This window comes from Eretmochelys imbricata, unplaced genomic scaffold (assembly GCF_965152235.1).
Source record: "Eretmochelys imbricata isolate rEreImb1 unplaced genomic scaffold, rEreImb1.hap1 Scaffold_35, whole genome shotgun sequence".
In the NCBI taxonomy this organism is placed as follows: Eukaryota; Metazoa; Chordata; order Testudines; family Cheloniidae; genus Eretmochelys; species Eretmochelys imbricata.
Window position 1 is genome coordinate 308425 of NW_027554347.1, and position 16909 is coordinate 325333.

The 16909-nt window shown below is 56.4% G+C and overlaps 1 protein-coding gene across 1 annotated transcript; it reads right to left on the reverse strand.

Moving 5' to 3' along the window:
- Positions 1–513: 513 nt before the first annotated feature.
- LOC144258722 (dehydrogenase/reductase SDR family member 4-like) lies at positions 514–4314 on the reverse strand. The gene is made up of 8 exons (XM_077806927.1): positions 4129–4314; positions 2601–2778; positions 2301–2402; positions 1853–1923; positions 1521–1572; positions 1129–1263; positions 973–1028; positions 514–826 (listed from the first exon to the last, which is right to left on the reverse strand). Exons 1-8 carry the CDS (start codon positions 4257–4259, stop codon positions 712–714), a joined length of 840 nt encoding a protein of 279 aa, XP_077663053.1. The 5' UTR covers positions 4260–4314; the 3' UTR covers positions 514–711.
- Between the last annotated feature and the right edge of the window lie 12595 nt (positions 4315–16909).

Consider the following 16909-nt stretch of genomic DNA (forward strand, 5'->3'; position numbering starts at 1 on the left):
CTATTATAGCCCCCTGCCCCCTCCACCCCCTTAAAGACCCCCCCCGCCTTTTCCCCTTCCATCCCCTCCCCCTGCAGCCCTGATAGAGACCCCCTGCGTTAGAGACCCCTGCCCCTCCCCACAAAAGAAGGATGCGGACAGAGGATTCACTGATAATTTATCAAGTCTTTGGCAGGTGGCTAGAAGCCAGAAAGATGGGGAAGGGGGGAAATGGCACGGGGTCCCCGTGCCCCCCAATACTCAGCCCCCCTCCCCAAATGGGGGGGCCAACCCCAAAATCCACCACCACAGCCTGCCTAAATCTCCCCTTCTCCTCCCTGCCCCACCCCTCCTCCCAGATGTGTACCTCAATAATTCCCTCATGCTCACTCCCTGCCCCCCATTTACCCCTTGGGCCCCCCTTCCTGCCTCCATCCCCAAAACTGCCCTGCTTCTCTCTCCCCAAAGGAGACCCCCCCATACAGGTCACCCCAGCGCCCTGCCCCCCAAAAGCTGATCCACTGGCTGTCTCCAGCCCCCCCAAATCTTGCTCCCCCACTTCCCTATAGTGCCACCAACAATTCCTGCCACCCAAACCTGCTTCTCTCCCAGACCCCCCCTCCCCTGAGGAGTGCACCTCAATAGCCATCAGCCCACACAAGTCTCCCAGTTTGGGGTCAAGCCAATCAGGGCCCACCCGTCCATCCATCAGGTCATCTGGGTTCTGGGGGCTCAGAGGCGGGAGGGGGCGCCCCCGCCCACCACCACGGTCTCCCCGCTGATGTAGCTGGCGTCGGGGGAGCACAGGAAGGAGACGATCCCGGCGCAGTCAGACGGGACCCCCAACCTGGGGAGAAGAGACAGGGTTAGCCCGGGGCGGGGGTGGGGACTGAGGGGGGTGGATGGATGGATAGAGGCGTGTGTAAGGGGGTGGGGGGGATGGATGGGGGGGATGAGGGGAGGGGTGCGCAGGGGGCTGGAGGACATTGGTACCTTTGCACTCTCAGGTTCTCCATCATTTTCTCCTTTACGGACTCGTCCTTCCACAGCTGGAAGAAAAACCAGAGTTAGGGGTCACTGCCCTGCCCCCCAGCGGAGGCCCCGCCCCCAGCAGTGCCCCCCCCAGCGGAGGCCCCGCCCCGCACTCACGGCCGAGCTGAACTTGGTCTGGACGATCCCCGGTGCCAGGCAGTTGATGCGGATGTTGCGGGCGCCGAGCTCGGGGGCCAGGGCCTTGGTGAGCCCCAGCAGGGCCGTTTTACTGACGCTGTACGGGCCCAGCGCCTGGGGGCGGGGGGGGGGGGTTAGCACAGCCAGCCCTACCCCCCGTGCCCCCCCGCCGGCCACCCCCTGCCCCCACCAACCCCTGCCTCTCTGACCCAATAGCCAGCCCCTCTCCCACCTGCCACCCGCCCCGGCCCCACCAGCTACCCCCTGCCCAGCCCCAGAGCAACCGCCCCTGCTCCCCGCCTTGCCCTCCCCCCGGCCAGCCACCCCCCCTCCACCCCCTTCCCCCCGCTCCAGGGCCGGGGGCGTCTCACCGGGAAGGGGGAGAAGCCGGCGATGGAGGAGACGAGGACGATGGAGCCGCCCCTGCGCGGAGAGAGGGAATGACTCAGAGACGAGAGACCTGCTGCCCCCTGGGCTCCCCACCTCCTCGTCCCCCCTCATCGCCCCTCCCCCATGTGTCCCCCTCTCCCTGGGTTCCCTTCTTCCTTGTCCCCCCTCCCCCTCTCATCCCCTCGCCCCTCATCCGTTCCCCCTTCCCCCGGGCTCCCCCCTTCCCCATCTCCCCATGTGTCCCCCCAGGGTCCCCTCCCCTTCGTCTCCCCTCTCTCCATTTCCCCCCCTCCCCCCAGCCTTCCCCACTCACCCCCGTTTCTCCATGTGGGGCGCGACCAGGCCGACCAGCAGGGCTGTTGCCGTCACATTGATCTGCAGGATCTGAAGGGTGGGGTCAGGGGGGTCTGGGGTCTGTCCCCCCCCCATGCCCCAGATGCCATCCCCCCCTGCCCCCCAGCTACACCCAGGGCCCTTTCCCCTCTCCACCCCGTCTGCCCCCCCAAGCTGCCCCCTCTCATCCAGTGCCCCTCCCCCACCCCTCTGACCCCCATCTTCTCTCTCCCTCCCCCCTCTGCCCCCCAGCTACACCCAGGGCCCCTTCCCCTCTCCACCCCATCTGCCCCCCAGCTGCCTCCTCTCATCCAGTGCCCCTCCCCCACCCCTCTGACCCCCACCTTCCCTCCCCCTCCCACCCCTCTGACCCCCAGCTGTCCCCAGCTCCCACTACATCCCCTAGTCTCTCTGCCCCCCACCCCCACCTTGTTCCACACGTCCTCGCTGGCATCGAGCGTGCTGCCGAAGAACGGGTTCACGGCTGCATTGGAGACCAGGATGTCGATACCCCCGTGACGCTCCAGGGCCTGGAGAGATGAGACGGGGGGGGGGCGGCGGGGCTGGTTACTGACCCCGATCGGCGCCCCACTGTGCCGGGTGCTGCCTTCCCAGGGCCCGGGAGAGAACCCAGGAGTCCTGGCTACCAGCCCTGCCCCCCCGCTCTAACCACTAGCCCCCACTCCCATTCCTAGAGCTGGGGACAGAACCCAGGCGTCCGGGCTCACCGTGGCTACCAGGCGGTCCCGATCCTCGGCGATGCCCACATGACACACGGTGCCGGACACGCTGAGTTTCTGGGCTTGGAGCTCAGCCACGGCTCGATCCACATTACTCTGCTTCCTGCTGCTTAGCACCACGTGGGCCCCATCCTGTGCCAGGCGCCGGGCGACAGCGAACCCGATCCTGGGGGGAGAGCGGGGTCGGGAGTGAGGGGCACTGATGGGGCTGGGGGGGATCCCAGGGGGCTGCGGGGCGTGAGTGAGGGACACCAGCAGGATGTGGGGGGATCCCAGGGGGCTGCGGGTCGGGAGTGAGGGGCACCAGTGGGGCTGGGGGGGATCTTAGGGGGCTGCGGGTCAGGAGTGAGGGACACCAGCAGGATGAGGGGGGATCCCAGGGGATGCGGTCGGGAGTGAGGGGCGCTGGGGGGGATCCCAGGGGGCTGCGGGTCGGGAGTGAGGGGCACCGGTGGGGCTGGGCAGGATCCCAGGGGGCTGCTGGTCGGGAGTGAGGGGCACCGGTGGGGCTGGGGGGGATCCCAGGGGGCTGCGGGGCAGGAGTGAGGGACACCAGCAGGATGTGGGGGGATCCCAGGGGGTGCGGGACGGGAGTGAGGGGCGCTGGGGGGGGATCTCAGGGGGCTGCGGGTCGGGAGTGAGGGGCACCGGTGGGGCTGGGCAGGATCCCAGGGGGCTGCGGGTCGGGAGTGAGGGGCACCGGTGGGGCTGGGCGGGATCCCAGGGGGTGCGGGACGGGAGTGAGGGGCGCTGGGGGGGGGATCCCAGGGGGCTGCGGGTCGGGAGTGAGGGGCACCAGTGGGGCTGGGGGGGATCTTAGGGGGCTGCGGGTCGGGAGTGAGGGACACCAGCAGGATGAGGGGGGATCCCAGGGGATGCGGTCGGGAGTGAGGGGCGCTGGGGGGGATCCCAGGGGGCTGCGGGTCGGGAGTGAGGGGCACCGGTGGGGCTGGGGGGGATCCCAGGGGGCTGCGGGGCAGGAGTGAGGGACACCAGCAGGATGTGGGGGGATCCCAGGGGGTGCGGGACGGGAGTGAGGGGCGCTGGGGGGGGGATCCCAGGGGGCTGCGGGTCGGGAGTGAGGGGCACCGGTGGGGCTGGGCAGGATCCCAGGGGGCTGCGGGTCGGGAGTGAGGGACACCAGCAGGATGTGGGGGGATCCCAGGGGGTGCGGGACGGGAGTGAGGGGCGCTGGGGGGGGATCCCAGGGGGCTGCGGGTCGGGAGTGAGGGGCACCGGTGGGGCTGGGCAGGATCCCAGGGGGCTGCGGGTCGGGAGTGAGGGGCACCGGTGGGGCTGGGCGGGATCCCAGGGGGTGCGGGACGGGAGTGAGGGGCGCTGGGGGGGGGATCCCAGGGGGCTGCGGGTCGGGAGTGAGGGGCACCAGTGGGGCTGGGGGGGATCTTAGGGGGCTGCGGGTCGGGAGTGAGGGGCACCAGTGGGGCTGGGGGGGATCTTAGGGGGCTGCGGGTCGGGAGTGAGGGGCACCGGTGGGGCTGGGGGGGGGGTCACTCACCCCTCGGTAGAAGCCGTCACAAGAGCCACCTTGTCGCCCAGGAGCCCCCGGCGCGCCCCGGCGGTGCCCATCGCCCGCCGCGACCCCCACACGGGACGGCAGATCCTGGCCCCCGCCCGCCTCCCCCACATGCCGCCTCCGGCCTCTGCCCCACGGCCGGCCTCTGCCCCCTGGGAAAGGAGAGCGAGCGTCAGAGGGGGCCGGGGCGGGCGGGGCTGTGCTCACCCCACCCCACGGGGACTGTGTTCCGCTCCTCCCAGCTCCCGGCAGGCCCCCCCGCCTCTTCCCCCGCCCCATGGAGCCCCCCCCCTCGCCCCGCCCCCACAAAATGTCGCTTTCAGAAAACTTTTCCCCTTTGCTGCCAGGCGGGCCTGAGCCCCTGGGTCGCTTCCTGCAGCGACCCCCCCCCGGGGGCTGCCCCCCACTTCCCTCGCCCCCCAGCACCCTTCCCCCCCACATACCCCGGACAGCCCCTTCGCCCCCCGGGGCCTCCCCCCACTTCCCCGCCCCCCCAGCACCCTTCTCCCCCACATTCCCCGGACAGCCCCTTCGCCCCCCAGGGTCTCCCCCCACTTCCCCGCCCCCCCAGCACCCTTCTCCCCCACATTCCCCGGACAGCCCCTTCGCCCCCCGGGGGCTCCCCCCACTTTCCCCCCCCGAGTTCCGCTGGCACCTGCGGGCTGCGCGCGGCCCCCGGGCCCGGCGGGGTGCCGGGGCGGACGGACAGACGGACTGACGGGCGCCGAAAGCGAAAGTGGATCGAGCAGAGCCCAGGGCGGGACCGGGGCGCCCCCTGGCGGGGAAACGGGCCCGGCCGAGGCCACATGGGGCGGCCTTGAACAGGGGAGCGGGGGGCGGACTCGGGTCACTGGTGGGGTCTGAGCGCCCAGGAGGGCTGAGGTGTCAGACAGACACATAGATACGGGGGGGTGGGGGTAGGTTCATAGACACTAAGGTCAGACGGGACCATCATGATCGTCTAGTCCGGCCTCCTGCAGGACACAGGCCGCAGAACCTCACCCACCCGCTGCTGCGATAAACCTCTCACCTGTGTCTGAGCTACTGAAGCCCTCAAATCCTGGTTCAAAGAGTTCAAGGAGCAGAGACTCCTCCAGCAAGTGACCCCTGCCCCACGCTGCAGGGGAAGGCGAAAACCCCCAGGGCCTCTTCCAATCTGCGCTGGAGGAAAATTCCTTCCCGACCCCAAATATGATAGAGGGGGTGGATGGGGATGGATAGATAGATGGTGTGTGTGGGAATAGATAGAGGGGATGGATGGGGGTAGATACGTAGCCAGATAGAGAGGGTGGATGGGGATGGATAAATAGATAGATTAGATAGAGGGGGTGGGTGGGGAGAGATAGATAGATGGGGTGGATGAGGATAGATAGATAGGGATGGATAAATAGATAGAGGGGGTGGATGGGGATGGATAAATAGAGGGGGTGGATGAGGATAGATAGATGGGGGTGGATGAGGATGGATAGATGGGGTGGATGAGGATGGATAGAGGGGGTGGATGGGGATGGACAGATAGAGGGGGTGGGTGGGGATAGATAGATGGGGGTGGATGAGGATGGACAGACAGAGAAGGTGGATGGGGGTAGATACGTAGATAGATGGGTGTGGTTGAAATGTGTCATTTTAAATTGTTGGATGCTGAGGAATTGTATTTGATAAATGACGAACAATCTTTCTTTTAGGCCGGGGGAAGCCGACATGGTTTTCCGGCTGTGACTGTTTGTTTCTCTGCCTGCCAAGTCCAGGACGTCTCTTCCTTCTCTTCGGGGGCACCCCTGCTCATGGCCCCATCAACTCCCCCCAGCTCGAAACCCCAGCTCTTTTATTACTAAAGGAAGAAGAAGAAACCAAAGACGAGTGGCCGGGCCCAAAGGGATGGGTTGGGTGAGCTCGGTCACGGTCTCTTCCGGTTGACTTGTGGTGGGGCGAATCGAGCAGAGCTTGTGCCTGGCTGGGAGGGTGACGCTTTTTCTCTTGGGATGCTGAGACCAAAGTCTGTTATTTCCACAAATTCTTGTGACTCCATTCGGAGCCTCTTGCCCGCCGGCCTGGCAGGATCAGATTTGATCGGTCGGTAAACGTCCATTTCGCCACACACCCCAAGCCCCGGACAAAGCTCTCCACCTGTGATCAGCCACACTCACGGGCGGGCAAGGTAAGACACAGCTGCTTGCGAACTGAGCCGTGCTGGATTTCACGCCGTGCGCTTGTGGGCCTGTGACGGGGAGACCGTTTGTGCTTTAATGGCTCTACAGGTTTCACTTTTTGAATCTCAGCGTCAATAATTATCGTCTGGTCGCCCGTTCGTTTGCACAACTGTGAACGTTAATATTGATAAACATTGAAAACAAGGCTTAAAGCCCCATCGTTTCCTGCAACTGTGAAAATGTAACGTGAGAAAACTCAAATAAACAGCGATATTGTCTGTCAGCATGAACTGAATTCTGCCAAGACTGCTTCTTAGATACCTAAAAACTGTTTCCGATTGAGCAAATGAATGTTGTTTACCGAATTCTGGAGCCTGCAGGTTATTACTGAATAACCCAGACAGTTAATAATTGGGCACAGTGAGAAGCCATTTAAGGAGGTGTTTTGAGACAGGCCAATTACAAATATTAAGAATTGTAAATCCAATTAAACCCACTATTTCTCTGTGAACCAGTTTTTAGCCCCTGCCCTCTTTCCAGGTTCTAACCATCTGATGATTAACAGGTCAACGGCTTAGTCATTTCAGATACGACCGTGTTTTCATCTCCCAATATGCAGAAACAGAAAACAACACAATAAAAATTCACTGTACACAAAAAGCTAAACACACAGAAAATAACACAATACACGCACAAACACACAACATGCACACGCAACAACTAAACAAAATGACACCAAACATCTACAATATGCACAAAACATTCACAGTACACAAAAAGCTAAACACACAGAAAATAACACAATACACGCATAAGGCATACACAGTACATGCACACACACACAGAACAACAGGCATGTGTCACCCAAGCTAACAGAGCATGGCACAAAATCGGCTGCAACGGCAGTGAACTTCCTCTCTCCAATGCTAAAGTCTTGGGGGAGAAGGGTTGTTCCTTGCGTTGGCTTCTTCTTGACTCTTTTGTGTTCTTCTTACCTGTCGGTTGTAGTTTGCTTGTAAACAGGACCTGCCGATGAGCACATACAGTTTGAGCAGACGACGGGCGTGCGTGGCTTGCACACTTCAGAGTTCTTAAATGCTCTTTTCCTTCCTATTTCCATGAAATCAGGAGCACAAACTTGTAAATGTATGCTCCCATCTCGGGACAAAGCATGTCGGCCGCACTTACAGGATGGGGGCTCTATCCTGGGGGGCAGGGACTCTGAAAAAGGTTTGGGGATCATGGTGGAAAATCAGCTGAACACAAGCTCCCAGTGCGATGCTGTGGCCAAAAGGCCAATGAGATCTTGGGCTATATCAACAGGGGAATCTGGAGTAGGGGTAGAGAGGTTATTTTACCTCTATATTGGGCACTGGTGTAACCACTGCAGGAATCCTGTGTCCAGTTCTGGTGCCCACCATTCAGGAAGGATGGTGATAAATTGGAGAGGGGTCAGAGAAGAGCCACAAGAATGATTCAAGGATTAGAAACCTGCCGTATAGTGAGATATGCAAGGAGCTCCGTCTATTCAGCTTAACAGAGAGAAGTTTCAGGGGTGACCTGATCCCAGTCTGTAAGTACCTAAATGGGGAACAAATATTTAACAATGGGCTCTTCAGTCTAGCAGAGAAAGGTGTAACCCCATCCAATGGCTGGACAAATTCAGGTTGGAAATACTGTGTAAATTTTTAATGGAGAGGGTAACTAACCATTGAACCACTGGCCAAGGGTCACGGTGGATTCTCCAACACTGATAATGTTTAACTCAAGATTGGATTTTCTTCTCAGAGATCCGCTGTAGGAATTATTGCGGGGCAGGTCTCTGGCCTGTCCTCTGCAGGAGGTCAGACTACGTGATTGCAGGGTTTTCTTCTGGCCTTAGAGTCTAGGGAGCTGGGAATTTCAGGCTCCTTGAGATTCAGAGTTGTTGGTTGTCACTTTTACCTCGTGCTAGCGAGGTTGACACCTTCAGCTCCTGAATAATGCAGTTTGTTCATCAAGGGCACAGCACACATTCGTTGCTCTTTGTGCAGCAGGAAGATCCCAGATAACCTTTTCAAGCTGGAGTTCACCTTCTTCTTTTTGTTTGGTTCCTTGCCTGAGTGGTTCCTTCTGTCTCAACGGGAAATGAAATCCAGCTTTCAGAGAGCCCGAGTGCCCTGTCCTTTTCAATTCTCAAAACAGTCTTTTCACATTCAATCCCTCTCCCGAAGCCATGAGCTTAAACAACTAAAACATTCTTGATTTTTATACCAGGTTTTGGAGACAAGTTCGTATTCCGGGGTTTGCTGAGGGTTTGCTTGCGCGCTGTCTGTAGTAAGTTAATTCCCAGTTAATATAACTCTTCGGTACTTAAATGGCTTCTTACGAGGGAAATTTGGGTTACATAATAGCAACAACTTTCTGACTATCAGGGTAGTTGAGCTCCAGAATCAGCTTCCAAGGGAGGTTTTTAAAAACAGGTCGGACAAACACCCATCTGGGATGGTCTCGGTTTACTTGGCTTGCTCGGTGACCTCTTGAAGGTTCCTTCTAGCCCCACATTTCTACGATTCTGTAGTTAGTAATTTGTTTATAGTACTGAAAAAAAACTTCCTATATTTGTATCCAGAACATTATCCTTTTCATATAACAACAATAATGGACATTTATGATACAAGGGCTTGCATTTGGATACAACATATACCACTATACAAAATAAACAAATCTACATTTTAGGGTGCTGACTCCGTGGGTGCTCCAGGGCTGGAGCACCCATGGAGGAAAATTAGTACCCCGCCCCACCTCACCTCCTCCCCTGAGCACGCTGCATTCCCGCTTCTCCGCCTACCTCCCAGCACTTGTCGCCGCAAAACAGCTGTTTCGCAGCATAACAAGCTCCAGGAGGGAGGGGGGAGAAGTGGGAACGCGGCGCACTCAGGGGAGGAGGCGGGGGTGGGGTGGGGATTTGGGGAAGGGATTGGAATGGGGGCAGAGCAGGGGTGGTGTCAGGGTGGGGCTGGGGGGTAGAGGGGGGTCGAGTACCCCCCTGCGCCAGCAGAAGTCAGCGCCTATGATTTGGTGCCACCTTAAAGCATTTGAGAAAGACGACCAAAACGTGAATTGAAAGTAACCAATGTGTTCTGAGAGACTTTTCCCACCATAAATGTTTGCTGCCTTTAAAGAATGAAGACTTGAGCACGGTTGCAAAGGAAATCAGTTTCAATCGGGAGATTTCTAGAATTGAAATGGGTTTGAATAAGATTTTTCTTTGCAAAGAGGTGGGCTAAAATGCCCACATTTATTACTTGTGTGACAAAGCTCTGTCCTTGCCTCCGTGGGTCCCGCGTTTCCTGGCGGATTTCACTAGCCTCAGAGGCTCACTGTGACCCTCCCCGTAACCCTTCTCTCTCTAGAGACAAGGGTCACAGTCTACTGAGCCATTTTCATCATAAGCCAGTGAGGGAGGTGAGGAGAAGTTATCCTTCCTTGCACAGTCTCTGTTGTCTCCCAGTCTCAGTGATTAATCAGGGGGCAAAGGTGCGGGGGGAGCCCGGGCCCACTGTCTACTCCGGGCTCCAGCCCAGGGACCCTAATAGTAACAGCTATGGTAGCTGACCTTTTAGAAACATGACATGTACAATTCCCTGGGCTACTTCCCCCACAGCAGCCCTCACTTCCTCAAGCTCCACTTCACCCTTACCTCAGGGCCTCCTTCCTCGTGCCTGATATGGTGTGTGCTACTCAGCCTCTGCAACAGCGCAGCTTCCTCCCACAGCTCCTGACATGCACCCCCACCTGACTAACTGGGAGGCTTTGAACTAGTTTCATCCAGCCCCTGATTGGCTTCAGTTGTCCCAATCAACCTAGCCTTCTCCCTGCCTTCTGGAAAGTTCTTAATTGGCCCCAGGTGTCTTAACTGACCTGGAGCAGCTGCCATTTCACTTATCCTGGTACCAGGAATTTGTTTGGCCTGGAGCTAATATATCTATCTCCCACTACTTTTCCATAGCCATCTGGCCTTGCCCTGTCACACTTGGTTGATAGCTCTGAGAACTCAGCCCAAACATTCCTAGTTTTTGAAATGTTCTGAATCACATTCTTTTACAAAACCAGGACTGTTTAGCAAACATCAGTGTCTTAGAACATAAGAACGGCCAGACTGGGTCAGACCAAAGGTCCATCTAGCCCAGCCTCCCATCTTCTGACCATGGCCAGTGCCAGGTGCCCCAGAGGGAATGAACAGAACAGGCAGTCATCCAGTGATCCATCCCCTGTCAAGGTTCCTTCCCCACTCTGAACTCTGGGGTACAGATGTGGGGACCTGCATGAAAACCCCCCTAAGCTTATTTTTACCAGCTGAGGTTAAAACTTCTCCAAGGTACAAACTATTTTACCTTTTGCCCCTGGACTTTATTGCTGCCACCACCAAGTGTCTAACAAAAATAACAGGGAAAGAGCCCACCTGGAAACGTCTTTCCCCCCAAAATCCCCCCAAGCCCTACACTCCCTTCTGCTTCCGGCAAAATCTGTCTTCTTAAAATAAAGCGAATATCTTTACCATCTTATACCTGTGGAATGTGTCCTATTATTTGATAAGACTCTCCGACTGAGTGGCTTGCTTTTTGACCCAGTGTGTTTTAGATTTGCAACTGACCCTTTGCAGGAGAGAAGAAGAACAAAGGAGAAAATGGGTGGAACGTTTTTTGGCTGTTTGAAATAGACCAAGACCAAGGAAACCAACAGAAACACAAAACGAAGACCTACCGTGAGAGGTTGATACTGATCTAGGAGATATTACAATAAATGGAAGAAGTTAGAAAAGCCATCAGTACACTTGGCAATGGGAGAGCAGCGGGAAATGGTAACATCTCTGGAGAGAGGCATGTGACGAAACAGCCCTCCAGATTGTCCTTAGTGGTTTTGGGTAGAAGATTCATAGATTCTCGGGCCAGAAAGTGCCATTGTGAGAGGGCGGCTTCCTCACCCCCGAATGAAGAACCCAACCCAGCACAAGAGAGGCCTTCTTGTAAAATTGTCGAAGAACTTACCCAGAGCCATGGTTGGAGAGGGGCGACGTTATCATCAGCACCCAGGGAAACTGCGTACAACAGTATCCTGGGCCATGTCAGCAAACGGACAGACCTGCACCGCAGAGGACCACGCGGGTTTCAGACCTCTGAGGTCCGATTCAGGCTGTATTGCTGTTCTCAGAGATGGTGCAGAACGAAGTGGGGGAGGGAAGCCCGCCCCTCCTGATATGTTTTATAGCTTTCCAGAAGACTTTTGACAGCGTACACAGAGACAGTGTCTGGAAACTCATAGAGACACGCTGTGGGAGGTGAGTTCTTTTAGTGGGCCAGCTTCTGTTGGTGAGAGAGACAAGCTTCCGAGCTTACACAGAGCTCTTCAGGTCAGCTAAATACAAGGTGGAACAGACTGCTTAGGGTAAGTAGTTAACACATATTTCAAGGGACCGTTTAAGGGAAGTGACCAGTTAACACCCCTCCAGTTGTAGCGGGAAGGGGGTGAAAGAAGAGGCATTTAGTGGGTTACAGATCATTGTAATAAGCCATAAAGCCAGTGTCTCTGGTCAGTCCATGATTTCTGTGTCCAGCAGAGTTCTGGATTTAAGCTCCCAGGCTCGTCTTTTGAAAGTTTTCTGCAAGTTTCCTTTGAGGCTGAGGACTGAGAGGTCAGGTATGGAGCGATCGCTTAGTGAAACGTGTTCACCCACTGGTGTTGGCGTGTTTTTGTCTTTTAGCATTCTCCCGTGTGACTTCATTCAAGAGTGGAGTGATTGTCAGGATTCACCCACATAGTTGTTGTTGGGTGTCATGGACTCACAGGACTCATGCTCTCTCGGCTCTGTACAGTCCCTGGGGGGAACCCCCTTCAGTGCCACAGCCCTTCTCGGGGGTCCACTCTCTTGGGGGTTAAGCTGTAGGCCCTTCACCTCCTGAAACTGCACCTCTCTGAGCCTTCAGCACACCTGTCGAGCACCGTGGGCCCCCTCAGGGAGTCCACTTGCTCTGGCCCCCCGGGGCCTCCATGCCCAGAGGAAACAATGCCTTCCCCCCCCCACCCGATCTCTAGACTGGAGCGACTCTCCGCCTGCATAAAACAAGAGGGTTTATTGAGCGTCTGAACCCAGCATAGGAAGCTCTCTGGGCCCTCGGGCCTAGCAACCCTCAGTACAGCACATCTAGGTCCCTCCTGCATCCAGGGGGGCTCTGGCTTCTCTCTCTCCCCAGCCCAGAGACCCTGATATCACTGGCCCCAACAGCTCCTCCCCGTCCTTTGTCCTCCGTCCCAGGTAAACAGGTCACTGGGGGCCCTCCCTTCCATCCTTTGTTCCCCTCTGGCTGGAACTTGCTGGTCGGGTCACCGGGGTCCTCCATCCTCAGCCCTTTGTCCTCCCACTGAACCAGCTGTGATGTCCGAGCTGAGCCTCCCAGTCTCCAGGTCATCGGTTGTTAGGGATCCCCATCTCCAGGCCGTTGTCTGGGGGCCCCAGCTGCCAGGCAAGGTCACACCTGGCCTTCTGCAACAACAAACCCTCTCCCACCACCTTGTTAAACATGCAGCACGCAGGGAAACGGAGGCGCGCACGTGGTATTCATGTAAAACACGACAGAAATCCCCAACTTCGTCACATTGGGGCATTTAGTGCACTGGCTGAGGTACACCACATATTGTGATAGGCGTGTGTAGGACCCATGGACCTTGAAAGGGTGGATCTTTGTAGCAGTGGAGATCTGTCTGCAGATTTTGCATCTGCTGTTCTGGCAGGGTCTGGTGCCACTTTGACTTGGTGGGTCCTGGTCTGTGGGGAGCTTCTGATGATGGGCTTGGAGAGGTTGGGGGGTTGTTTGAAGGCCAGAAGATAGGGTCTGGGAAAGATTTCTTTCCGGTTGGGGTCCCCACTGAATATGGGTTGTAATTGGGTTCCAGTGTGGGGGGGTATGTTTTATTTCTGTATTGAAGCAGATTCTCTTGGGACATTTGGGTGACCTGTTCCATGATGTGATCTACTTCTCTGGTGGAGTGTCCTTTGGTTTGGTGAAGGTGGTTTTGAATCTGTTAGAGCAGGGATCAGCAACCTTTGTCACGTGGCCCATCAGGGATATCCGCTGGCAGGCTGGGACGGTTTGTTTACCTGCAGCATCTCCAGATTCGGCCAATCGTGGCTCCCGCTGGCTGCAGTTTGCCATCCCAGGCCAATGGGGGCTGTGGGAAGTGGCGGCCAGTACATCCCTTGGCCCACGCCGCTTCCCGCAGCCCCCATTGGCCTGGGACGGCGAACCGCAGCCAGTGTGAGCTGTGATCTGCCGAACCTGCAGACGCTGCAGGTAAACAAACCGTCCTGGCCCGCCAGGGGCTTTCCCTGATGGGCTGCGTGCCAAAAGTTGCCGATTCCTGCATTAGAGTGTGCATCCGGTTCTCCTTGGAGTGCATTCTGTGGTATCTGAGTGCCTGCCTGTAGATAACAGATGTCTTGGTGTGTTTGTGATGGTTACTAGATCGATGACCGTAGGTGTGGTGATCCATGGGTCTCTTGTGTATTGTTGTCCGCGGGGTCCCATTGTTGAACCTGATTGTGGTGTCCATGAAGCCGATGCCGGTGCAGGAGTGTTTTAGAAAGAGTTTACTGGAGGGATGGTGGTTGTTGAAGTTGTGGTGGAAACCAATGAGGGAGTTTAGGTCATCTGCCCGGAGGATGAAAATATCGCCAAGGTATCTCAGGTATATCATTGGGTTTGTGGGGCATTTGGAAAATTATGGCATTCCCTGGAATACCAGGGATCTGTATGACCATGCTGAGCGTGCAGCCAGAGATGGTGGCGACATCAGGCAATGGTTTGCCTTGACAACAGGCATCAGACAAGTGTGTGTTGTTCACCTTGGTCACTGACTCCATCATGAATGAAGGAACCGCGGGACGCAACGGAGGAATTTTATGGACAAATGAGAAAGCACAGTTGGACGACCGCATTTTTGCAGATGACATTGTGCTGCTTAGTTCAACACACCGACCACATAATGGAAGGAAAGAGCCAACTCTTCGCAGACCCAGCAAAACGAGTTGGTTTGTTTATCAACAAATGGAAGACAAAATATACGGCCATCAATCTCCCACAACCATCAGAGTAGACAGAGAAACACTCACAGAAGAAAGAACTTTTAATGATGGTGAAACCGTGCTAGACGTTGGCAAGGAACTTTCATTCACTTGCAAAGATCTGAAAATGGAGCATGATTGGCCCTGGCACTGAAATATGATTTTTTTTAACACTGCCGTCACGTCTGTCCTCCTTTATGGAGCAGAGTCATGGAAATCTACACCAAATTAATAAGATTAACTCATTCCAAAGTAAAGGTCTGTGGGAGACCTTCAGAGTCCATGGGAAAGAGTTTCTTGCAACATCCAAGACTCTAAGTACAACAACCCAACCTGAAGCCTGGCCTGAAGACAATGGACATGTGTTAAGGACACCACCAAAATGACTTCTCCATCATGTGAAGATAATGTGATAATGTGGAGACCACCTGGGAAAAGGAAAACGCAAACGATAAACAAGCCAAATCCATCAACACGACACTGAAAAGCCTGAACAGACCACCCCAAGGGTGCAGGAGGAGACAGAAAAGCATCAGTGGTAGATTATCCCAATAATTTGACCTGTCCAGACAGTTTTCAAAGCCCCGCATGAGGGAAAACAGGACAGAAAGTTACCATGGAATAGAAGTCGTAAAGCTGCATTGCAGGGTTTGTGTAAACACACCAGAAGGCAATAAACATCTCCTTCAGCAGTCAGAGACTCAAAGGTCGACAGAAGCACTGAGATCATCTTGCTCAGTGCTTCTCAAGCTCTCTGATGTGGGGGACCGGCAAATTTGTTTTCCAATGTGTGCGCAGACCAGCAGCTGATGGCTCGTGGACCGACACCGGTTCATGGACCACCACTTTGAGTAGCACTGATCTAGATGATCTAGGCCAGGGGTTTCAACCTTTCTTCATTTGCAGACCCCTAAAAAATTTCATATGGAGGTGCGGCCGCCTTTGGAAAACTCAGACATAGTCTGCAGAGCACAGGATGAAAACCACCAATCTAGTCTGACCTGCTGGAGAAGTTCCCCCCAGTGATCCCTCAAGCAGATCTTGTAGGACTGGTCGACACTAGGAAAGGGTCACCAGCTGGGTCCCATGGTGGTGTGAACAATCCACACCTTTGAGCAACATTGTTCAGCCGACCTGAGCCCTTGTGTAGGCATCTACTGCCTCTCATGGAGGTGGATTAACTACAGTGACAGGAGAACCCCACCTGTCGATGTAGGCCGGGTGTACACAAGAACATTGCAAGGCTAAGCAAATATCATTTGACTAGATAGATAGATAGAGTAGGTGGATGGGGATAGATAGATACATAGATGGATGGATGGGGGAATAGGGGAATAGGGGGACGGGGATAGAACAGCCAGGCCTACCCAGAAGCTATTGGCTGTTCTGGAGCTCTGTCTGTTAGGGGTGACTTTGCTCTGAATCCCGGCTCCTTCGTGCTCTCCCTGCCCTGGAGTGGGACATGACCCCAACGCCTGCCCTGCAGGGTGACCCCAGTGTGTGGGGGGGGGCGAGCAGCCAGGATCCCGGACTGGAGGGAGGAGCCCTGGGATCCCACCCCAAGAAATGGGAAGGATGGGAGCTCAAGACCTATCTGTGCCTCTCCCTCCTACTGCCACAGACTGGGGAGGGGACCCCAAAACTACCATAGAGGGGCCCAGGTTCCCCCAGCTCTGGGACAGGCCTCAGGGGCTGCCTGCCTGCTGGAGGGCTCCCCACTTCTGAGAGAGACCCGCACCCCCCCGGCCTGGGACAGGAAGGGGCAAGGCAGGCTCTGAGGGTGAAATTCCCCAGCTCCGAGAGACATGGATGTTTTGCTGCCAACAGCCACTAGAGAGCAGCAAACCACAACAAACAGAAGCTACTCCCACATACCCCCCACCTACCCCTATGGACACCCCCCACCTACCCCTATGGACATCCCCTGTTCACCCCCTACCCACCGCGATAGACAACCCCACCTACCCTACAGACACTCCCATTTACTCCTATGGACTCCCCTTCTACCCTTATAGACACCCCCTTCTACTCCCACCTACCCCCCACCTACCCCTATGGACACCCCCCAACCACCCCTATGGACATCCCCTGTTCACCCCCTACCCACCGCGATAGACAACCCCACCTACCCTACAGACACTCCCATTTACTCCTATGGACTCCCCTTCTACCCTTATAGACACCCCCTTCTACTCCCACATACCCCCCACCTACCCCTATGGACACCCCCCACCCACCCCTATGGACATCCCCTGTTCACCCCCTACCCACCGCGATAGACAACCCCATTTACCCTACAGACACTCCCATTTACTCCTATGGACTCCCCTTCTACCCTTATAGACACCCCCTTCTACTCCCACCTACCCCCCACCTACCCCTATGGACACCCCCCACCTACCCCTATGGACATCCCCTGTTCACCCCCTACCCACCGCGATAGACAACCCCATCTACCCTACAGACACTCCCATTTACTCCTATGGACTCCCCTTCTACCCTTATAGACACC